Consider the following 10,242-nt stretch of genomic DNA (forward strand, 5'->3'; position numbering starts at 1 on the left):
TTAAGCTTCTGATGTAGTTTTCCTTCGCCTATTGTTAAGTATGGAGGAGTTAAATATATCAACTCTCTATTCGGTTGACTATGACGTATTGGCTGTGTCTAAGGAATACACTCCGACGAGATAAATGCTTCGGCTCTCGGTCGGCTAACGACTATAGATGCAATCCGATGAGATAAATTCTTTGGCTCTCGTGACTAACTATAACTAGCTAAGCAATACAATCCGACGAGATAAATGCTTCGACCCTCGGTCGGCTAGCTACTATACAATCCGATGAGATAAATTATTCGGCTCTCGTCGGCTAATTGTGACTCTTTAAGGAATACAATCCGAAGAGATAAATGCTAATAAACGGAAAACAATCCGACGACATAAATGCTTCGGTCGGCTAACTACTATTAATAGGATAATACGAATATTTTACAAATGGTTGAGATAAATGCTTCAGCTCTCAATCGGTTAACTACGGTTTATTAGTTAAGACTATCTATGTATTATTATCCGGCGAGATAAATGCTTCGGCACTCGGTCGGATAACTACTGGCTTCGGTTACGGTATTAGTATGAAGTAAGAACTTCGGCCTAATTACGATTTGCTGCCCGGGAACTTAATCGGTACTTCGGCTCTTGCTTCCTTTGCCCATAAATTCTTTGATCTCTTGTACAAAAATTCAACAAATATGGGAATTATTCAACAGTAATAATTTACAGTAAACATTTACTATTATAATAGGAAATTATTAATTATGGTAATTAGAATGTGATTAGGGATATATGTTAGTATTTGTAACTGCACGTTACAGTAGATGAAAAGAAACACATATTTAGCAAAAATGTCAAAGTTGGGCCCACTTTAACTCAAAAAATTCTTGTTGAAAAATTTTATCTAAACTACTATCCAATAGGACTAAACTGCTATCCAATAGAAGTAACAACAAATCCCCCATAAATATACTTTGACTGCTATCAGATATCTTAAATGAAATAAATGCTCAAAATTGTTAATATTTAATTTTTTTTACAATACCGCTTATTTATTTTTTGAATATATAATAAATTGATTGATCATCTTGATTTAAACTTAATTAATTTAACTATGTAACTAAAATTTGAATTAACATATTTTAGTGGGATTTCCGTCGCGAATATATTCTTCAAAATTTTTGTCATCTTTCACAGCGGGATCAAAGTCATTTATTATTTGTGGCAGTATTGGATTATCCAACATGGAGGAATGGCTGCCTTCGATTACCTTCATTATGACCTTTCCACTAGTAATTCGAGTAAGACAATAATCTTCTTCAATGTCTTGAAGTGCAACTTCAGCTGGACGAATTAAGGTTATTGGAGTTTTCAGTTCCTCAATATTGTTTAGATCGTAGTGAGCGGCCATTTTTATACGTCTGAACATTGCATTGACCATGGTAGCAGAGTACTCTTTGCTGTAAAGGTCTTGTTTAGCAACATATTCCATAAACTTCTCTAACTTGCCCTCTAAGGTAGGAATTTTATGGAATACCAATCCAGTTGTTTCTTTCGTTTCCTCTGGGAAGATAAGGCTTGAAATAAGGGATAGTAATAAATCGTACAATTCATTATCCGTGAAGTCTTCACCCAATTGAAGGCGTGTAAGTTTAGTTAGGAAGTGAGGAGCACCATCAATGAGCAACAGTTGACCCCTATATCCGGCCTTTTCAAGAAGGGCAACCAATTGAATAGCAACATACGTACCGAACGAGTAGCCGATAATGTAAAATGGTTGAGAGGCAGTTAAAACGGATTTAACATGTTCAAAGGCTGCTTCTGCAATTGCTTTTACAGTTGTCATCTCTGCAAAACTATGCAGTTGTAAAACATTAGCTCTACTTATTATTTGACTTCCGATCTTGTACCATGCTTGACCAGCAGTACCTTCCAAGCCCGGTATGAAAATTGTTGGAGGCATATTGATTTTGGATGAATCTGCAGCTGTGTTTAATTGCACTAAGATCTCGTCGCAACAAGCTTCATCACCGAGATTACGCAACAACAGCTCCATTGCCTGTTCTTTTCCTTCAGAAGCAAAAATCATTTTTACTACATCCGTGTTCTCACGTTCACGTGCATCAGCAAACTCTTGTAGTTTCTGGAATGTTAAAGAGCGTAAGTCTTGTGGTGTTAGTACGAGTTCAAAATCTCGCTCCAATGTCTGTTTAATTTCCACTGCCATCAAGGAGTCCATTCCCATTTCAGATAAAGTAGTTCCTAATGAAACTGACTTAAGATCTCGAATTCCCATAATATTCATTACCGTTTCAACAATGCTCTCGTTACCCGATCGTCCTGCCCGTTTTTCGGCTACGACCATACTTGCTACAATGGCATCTGGGACAGACAAGAGTTTGTCTAATTCTTGCAAACACGATGAAATACGTTGCTGTAAAGTACCACCGATTTCCATATCAATTTTGTCTTCGGCCATATCAGCGACAAGCCCAACCTCTCCCACAGCACCCCATTGCACAGCTTTAGCTGGATAACCATTTGCAACACGATCTTCTACTATTCTTTCCATTATAGAATTAGCCATACCATAATTAGTTTGACCAGCATTTCCGCGACCACATGACACACTGGAGAAAATAACAAAATGCTTCAGTTTGGGGCATTTCTGACGGGATAATTCATCCAAATATTTCGTAGCAATGGCTTTCGGAGCAAAGCTCTCTATAAATGATTCTTTTGTCAAATTTGTAAAAATTCCATCACGCAATACGACAGCCAAATTGAAAATTCCGCCAACTGGAGCCATTTCTTCTGCTTCTTCCAATAATTTTTTGCAGCCTTCATATGATGTAATATCACTGGTACTAACCTTTATTGAGCATCCATATGTCTTCCACAATCTGAAAAAGTTTTGTTTAAATACAGAATTTTTTATATGAAAAAAGTAACTTACGCAATCCGATAGGATTGATAGTCTTTTGTAATTCCTCTACTTGAGCTTAATACAATATTTTTAGCTCCGCGTATGACCATCCAATCTGCTAACTCTAGTCCAAAACCTCCTAAACCTCCGGGTATTACATAGCTCAAGTCTTCTTTAAAATAGACTTGTTTCAATGCCGTAACTGGTATTGTCTTTTCAGATTCAACATCTTCGCGAACTTGAATGATTACCTTTCCTATGTGTTTGCCTCCTACTAAGAAACGGAAAGCTTGTTCTATCTGGGGAGCTTGGAACACATTTGCAGGCAATGGTTGGATAATGCCCTTTGCTATGTCGACTTCGATAATATGTTTTAAGTGCTACGGATTTTACATAAAATAAGTAGTTGAATTAATTTGACTTACTTCCGTAGTTATTATACTTACATCGATTTCTTCATCAGACGCATTTACCAAACGATCAGCCAAAACGGCATGGAAAGTTAGTTCCTTAAGGAAACAACTCATACCAAGCTTGCTATCATTGGCCATGTCAAATTTACCGATTTCGAGGAAATGACCACACATGCCCAAGCAACGTACAGATGCAAATAACTTGTCTTCAGCAAGTGAATTCAACACAAAATCTACACCCTTGCCATTCGTTTCACGAGAAATCATATGCTCAAATGAAGTGTCTCGTGAATTTCCAATGTGAGACTCTGAAAATGGATAAAGATAATTATAGTGTTATGAATTTGCTAATTCAATCATTGTTTATACCTTTCAATTGAGGGAATGTTTCAAGAAGGAATTTCTTCTTCTGCGGTGTGCTACAAGTAGTGAATACTTCCATATTGTAAGCCAATGCTGTGCGTATAGCTGCCAAACCAACACCACCAGTTCCGGCATGAATGAGAATGCTTTTTCCTTTACGTATATCGGAACACACAAAGAAAGCGTAGTAAACGGTGATATAAACTGCAGGCACCGTAGCTGCTTCTTTCAATGACCAATGATCAGGTACTGTGAATATTAACTTGGAAGGTTTTTCGATATACGAAGCAACGCCACTCCTTGCAACCATACTCATTACCCGACGTCCAGTCTTTGTTTCAATACCTGAAAACTCAATGCCCAATAGACAAGATTGATGAATTCTGCTGGAACTGTACAACTCAACACCTAAACGACCAGTGGCCAGCATTACATCACGGAAATTGACTGATGAATACACAACCTTAATGGGACACTCTTTGGCATCAAATGGTCCCTCAAACCAGCGGAAAGACGACAAGTCTCCACGCTGCATAACATTGCCATACACATGATCTCCTCGAGCAATGCATTTTTCGTCGGTTTTAAGTTGCAAATGACGGTATGTACCCCATTTTCCCTAAATAAATGTAAACGACCTTTAATATGTATGACTTTAAAGATAAGAGTGTTTCTACGATACTTACATTTTTATAAACATTGATAGCCAGCCTTAACGCATACTGATTTCCATAGAATGGATCACTGAGGCTGAATGGGGGTGCATTTAAATCATCAATAAAGAAGCCTGTAACTAAGTTGCCATCTGGTTCTTTTCTCAAACAGTTCACTAGGCCAATGAGACCGTTTAGTTTTTCATTAAAAGCATAAAGAACAACAGGTGTTTTGTTGGTAATGGCATGCTGAACTTGTGACAACCATTCGAAATCATGGTCGGATTCGCTAACCTCTATTACCAATGGTTCGAGATTGAAATTTTTCTTTGTTTTTTGCAACAGCAAAATAACTTCTTCATTGTTCTCAAGAGGCATAACCGCCAACATCTTGAAATTTTCTGGAATAACCAAGTTTTCTATATTTGAGGTAGTGCGCTCGCGAACAACTAAATATCCATTATCCAACAATGATTTATTGGCTGCTTTAATTGTTTCCTCGTTCATCTGTCCACCTAAACCGCCGACAATAATAAAGTGACAGTTCGATTGTGTGGAAAGTTTGCCATTTTCAACATGTATGGCAGCTGGCATGTCAGTGATCGCCTGACTAGAAAGGAACATATAATCTCCTGTTATTACGGGTAAATCTTCCACTGAATCTAAAAAGTTTGATATAATAGGCAATCGTCCATCTGTGTCGACCTCGACAATTTTCATTTTTAATGTTGGTACATTCTCTAAAGCCAACTGAACACAAATACGTGCCGCATCGGCTTCACTCACTACAGGGGAGGGGAAATGAGGTAAAAAGTTGTATTTTTCCAATACTGGAACTCCTGGAGGCTTACGACGTTGAACAGGACTAGCATGAAGACCTATTAATTCAATTCCACCAGCAACAATCCTATTTGAATCATGATCAACGTATACGTCAAACACTCGATTCTCGGGATCCATGGTAGTCATTATATTAAAGTGATGAAGACCATAAATACGTAATTTACGAATTTGAGTAGGTAATAAAAGGCTTCTGGCATCAGTTCCTAATATATGTATTTGTAACATGGCATCCATAAATGTAACCCAATTATATTTCCATTCAACTTTGCCATAGAGTCCATCACCTCGCGCCTCCTGCACAGCTTGGAAAGTGCCGTTATAGTGATAACCACGCAACTTTAACTCCTTATAAAAGTCCTTCTTTGAGACCATTGGGAATTCTGAGGTTTCCTTAAAGTTGGGCACTTTTGGAATTGTTGGATTTTCTATTTCTGAAATCCTTCCTGTTACTACCAAAGCTCCTGATTCAGTAATCTGTGGCGAAAAAAAGAATGAAAAGATGTAGTCAAGTATTGATTATTATATTACTGTCTATCCCCACCTCAAAGTTTCCAGTTCCATAGTGTATCATAACTGTTAAATCTACGCTAGTCTTTGCATTTATATTTGTTGCTCTCAAAAACTTAACATCTTCAAATTCAACTGGTACATCCATAAAACTGGGTCCATGATACATAAGAGAAAACGTTTCCCATACATACTGAAGATAGCAAGTAGCGGGAACCAATATTTTTCCATCAATTACATGGCCAGTCATGTATTCCTCATCATCGCTACCCAGATTAACAGTGAAAACTCGTTCTCCACTTGATTTTGTCTTCATGTTTTCGTATTTTGTTATAAACCAGTCTTCCTTATGATCCCATCGTATTAAAGAACTAATACCGGGTGTACCCCGAGAGACTGGAAATTCTACTTTTGGATAAAGATTTTGGACTGGAAAGTTAATTCCACTTGTAAAAAGTCTGCAAAAATTTAATATATAACATTTCAATATTTTTTGGTGATAATGCTTGTTATTAAAATAATCTTACTTTCCGAGAGCTGTTAAGAAGAAAAGTCCATTATTTTTATTTCCACGTTGAGTAAGTGGAATGTGGATACCACCAGGCATTGAACGTTTTAAAATTGCTTGTAAAAGACCATGAGGAGCGATTTCAATAGTTAAAGCATTTTTTGGCAAGAGGGCGAATGTTTCCTCAAAGAGAACGCTGCTTAATAAGTTGTTTGTATGATACTCCGCGGAGCATAAATTGCGCCCAGGTTGATCCCATTCATTTTTAGGAACACTGGAGCTTAGCCATTTCGTTGATCTTTGTTTTGGGTTGGGAATAGTTTGTTGCAAATATTTTAACAGTTGTGGTCCCATATGTGCTATATATCGGGAATGGTAAGCAATATTTGAGCATGGAACCTCTTTGGCAAAAATATCCTTGGACTTTAGCTCAGATACAAAGTTGGCTACATCGTCAGCAGGTCCCGAAATTGTACATGAATCGGCGCCATTATGGCAGGCTACTTCAATTGTACTTGGGAGCATATTAACAATTTTTTTGAAACCAATGCCAACAGCAGCCATAGATCCTTTGATTTTTTCTATTTCTAAACTGACTTTTCCACGATAGTAAGAAGCCAGAATCATTTGTTCAGGAGTAAAACCACCGTCGGCATAGCCGCAGCCAAGTTCGCCCACCGAATGTCCAATAATATAATCTGGTTCCAAGTTAAGTGATCTCAAAACGTCCACCAAACCAATTTGAATGGCAGCAATACCAACAAATGAGTGCAAAATGTTATCAAAAACTGTGGGATCATCCGATGTCAATATATGAATGAGATCGAGGCCCTTTGGTAAAAGAGCTGCATGACAGCGTTCGATTGATTGTCGAAATTGAGGAATAATCATTAGGGATGTACCCATTTGTGACCATTGCGAGCCCATACCACTGAAGACCCAAACAATAGGCCTTTTTATACCAGTATAATGCTGAACATCTCTTACCAAAACTGTGGCCGGTTCTTCTTGACCGTTTTTACTACAAATACCAAAACCACGAAAAACCAAGCCAGAAACTTCATCATTTTGTATGTTTTGCAAAAGAGCTATAAATTCTGCATCCAAAGGACGTTTTTCAATGGCATCCAGAATTGTGTTTACAGATTGCTCATTTCTACCAGCCCAAGTTACTAAACGTGGTATATCGTCTTCCGGTACACCATTATTAATCTTGGTTTTCTCAAAGGCCTTCAATAAGGCATGAGCATTGGCGCCACCAAAACCGAATGAATTTATACCAATATATGGTTTTTCCAAGTCCATAACATCCTTCACCACAACTAACCTTCCTTCTGCCAATGCAGAAATTTCTGGTTTGATTTCTTCAAAATTAATGTTAGGAGGAATCTTTCCATTTTCAAAAGCAAAACATGCCTTTATTAATGAATTGACTCCCGAAGCAGCTTCAGAATGACCAACATTCGACTTAACAGAACCTACTAATAACGGTGAGGTTCGTTGACTGCATAGCACATTGTCAATAGCACGGCATTCTTCAGGATCTCCAACTACTGTTCCGGTACTATGTGCTTCCAAATAGCCCAAGTCGTCGGGACTTACGTTAACTTCATTGTAAAATTCACTTAACAACTGTTCTTGTAACTTTCCAGATGGATAAGTAATGCCCTCGGGTTTAAAACCATCGCAATTAGTCTTTGAGTATACGACAGTTGCATATACACGCTTGGCATTACGCTTGCGCTGCAGGAACATACAATTAATGGCTTCCGAACGAGTATAACCGCTAGCATCTTTATCGAAAGGACGACAGAAACCGTCAGCAGCTAAAACACCAAGTCTGTGCGAAATTAAAATGTTAAAACTGTTTTAAAAATCTTAATATTAGTCGACTGACCTGGCAAACTGCAGTGTCACAAAAGGATGCAATAACAGATTTGCTCCTCCAATTATAGCAGCATCGATTTCACCATTACGCAGTGCGGTAAAAGCATTATCCAGGGCATACATTGAACTTGAACAGGCAGTGTCCACAAGAAATGAGGGACCTTGCAGGCCAAGTGCATAAGAAATTCGATTAGCCAACATAGCACGACTGCATCCAGTTATACCAAAACCACCAGACGATACCTTTTCATAAAACCATGTTTTTTCTGATTCCGAAATACATGAACCAATATAGACTCCAGTTTTAGTACCTCTCAAACTTTTGGGATTGATGCCAGCGTCAATGACTGCTTCATAAGCCGTCTCCATTAATATACGTGTTTGAGGATCCATAGTATGGGCCTGTTTAAAGTGCACGCCAAAGAAAGTGGCATCGAATTTCTCAAGTTCATAAATTTTACCAGATCTCTTAGGAATTTCTGGATTAAAGTGACGCCAACGGCGTTCGTCATCGTCAACCATATCAATCTATTCAAAATTTAATACATATATGTATATTAATTTTTTTAATTTATATTTTATTAATTTATTAATTAATGAAATTAAAAGTTATCGTCATTGTCGCTCATCTCATCGAGTATATAGCTTGAGACACGATAACGTACAGGTTGCTGTCTATCAGCTAATACATAATTTTTTATTTCCTGAAGGCAACACCGATGCAAATGTCTTCAATAACAATCTGCCCAACCCGGTAGCCAAATTTTAAGTTTTATCCTTAAGACCGCATTTGGTCGTAGCTATTAATGGAGAAAAAAGGGGAGTTTGTATGAGACTAGGGTCAAATGAGACCCGATAGTTATGAAAATCGGCAGTACCATTTATACTTATATAAAATTAGTTGTGCCGATTTTTTAAAAAGATGCTAGTATATTTGAAATAATTTTTAGCTAACAAACAAAATCGGAAGGTGCCGTTGTATGGGGGTTAGGTGAAATAATGGGCAAATTTTCAATAGTCTTCGTCCTTGGTGCCAAATTTCATCAAATAATACAAGGGATTACGGAGGGACGGATATAGCTAAATCGATTCAGAAAATTATACTGAGCTGATTGGTATAATTTAAGGTTGAACCAATATTTCTATGTATTACATACATACATCAGCATAACTCCAATGTACTCTCTACACTAAAGCGGTGTAGAGTATAAAAAGAACATTGCATGGATTTAGCCTATGAGCAGCATCGGTATGATATTTTATTATATTCAACATTGGATTTAAGATTATTAAACTATAATTGAAATTAAATAATTAATTCCACTGCAGTAAACAATATATACTTATGTATGTATATCACTCATTTCCGACAAATTGGAGATTATTTTGTTTTTTTTTTTAAGATTTTGATATATTTTAATTAATTTTAACGTGCGTATATTGAATAAGAATATTTCTTTTCTGAAAATAAAATGTTTTTGTTTTTTGTTCACTACACACACACACACACACCTTATTGTAAAGATTATATTCATATTCAGCAGTATTATGACAATTTGGAAATTTTCCAGAGATACCAGAAATTACAATATCATCTCCTTCAGTTTCCGGAAAGATTCTAGAGTATTTTTTATATTTTTTTTCACTGCCGGATGTTGAAGAGATATTCTCTGATGTTTCATTGTTGTTTGACATGATTCACTATTTAATTTTTAATATTTGCAGGTCTTTCTTTTTTAATGTATTATATATTTTAATATATTTTGGGGTTTTATTATGATTTTTTAGTTTTTAAGCAGACGATTGTGAAGTGGTACGCGTAATCCAAATAAAGCGAATTAAATCCTGTATTATCGAACGAATTGCCAATCGAATTGCAATTGATTCCATGCCGAAATCGGGGCTACTTTTATAATTTGATTTTTCCTCATTAAAAATTCCAACAAGTGTCGGCCTTTCAATACATTTTAATTACAATTTAACAACGCCGACCAGTAAATAGAAATCATCCAATATATTGTATAATAATTAAGAAGCCATTCTATAATTTATGTAGAAAAAACCCAATGTACAGTGGTTTGGTGGGTTTCAATTTCGTAATTTTAGATTTATGCTCGTAGTAAGTGTTGACATTAAATTACTTTATTGTATACCAACTCT

The 10,242-nt window shown here is 36.7% G+C and overlaps 1 protein-coding gene across 1 annotated transcript; it reads right to left on the bottom strand.

Annotated features, from left to right (window-relative positions):
- Positions 1–1,007: 1,007 nt before the first annotated feature.
- Positions 1,008–9,953, bottom strand: LOC119604430 (fatty acid synthase). Its single transcript, XM_037957021.1, has 9 exons — positions 9,595–9,953; positions 8,093–8,610; positions 6,215–8,035; positions 5,722–6,145; positions 4,371–5,654; positions 3,691–4,303; positions 3,355–3,629; positions 2,939–3,288; positions 1,008–2,885 (listed from the first exon to the last, which is right to left on the bottom strand). Exons 1-9 carry the CDS (start codon positions 9,775–9,777, stop codon positions 1,115–1,117), a joined length of 7,239 nt encoding a protein of 2,412 aa, XP_037812949.1. The 5' UTR covers positions 9,778–9,953; the 3' UTR covers positions 1,008–1,114.
- Positions 9,954–10,242: the final 289 nt, after the last annotated feature.

This window comes from Lucilia sericata, unplaced genomic scaffold (genome assembly GCF_015586225.1).
Source record: "Lucilia sericata isolate MDLA Ls3-8-SP2 unplaced genomic scaffold, ASM1558622v1 Contig000013F_arrow, whole genome shotgun sequence".
NCBI classification, from domain to species: domain Eukaryota; kingdom Metazoa; phylum Arthropoda; class Insecta; order Diptera; family Calliphoridae; genus Lucilia; species Lucilia sericata.

Bases quoted from the DNA above. Each gene is read 5' to 3' on its own strand.
- LOC119604430 (XM_037957021.1), bottom strand. From the start codon at position 9,777: ATGTCAAACAACAATGAAACATCAGAGAATATCTCTTCAACATCCGGC. The intron at 8,611-9,594 runs GTGTGTGTGTGT...AATTTTGAATAG, and splicing joins AATATAATCTTTACAATAAG to ATTGATATGGTTGACGATGA. The intron at 3,630-3,690 runs GTATAAACAATG...ATCCATTTTCAG, and splicing joins AACATTCCCTCAATTGAAAG to AGTCTCACATTGGAAATTCA.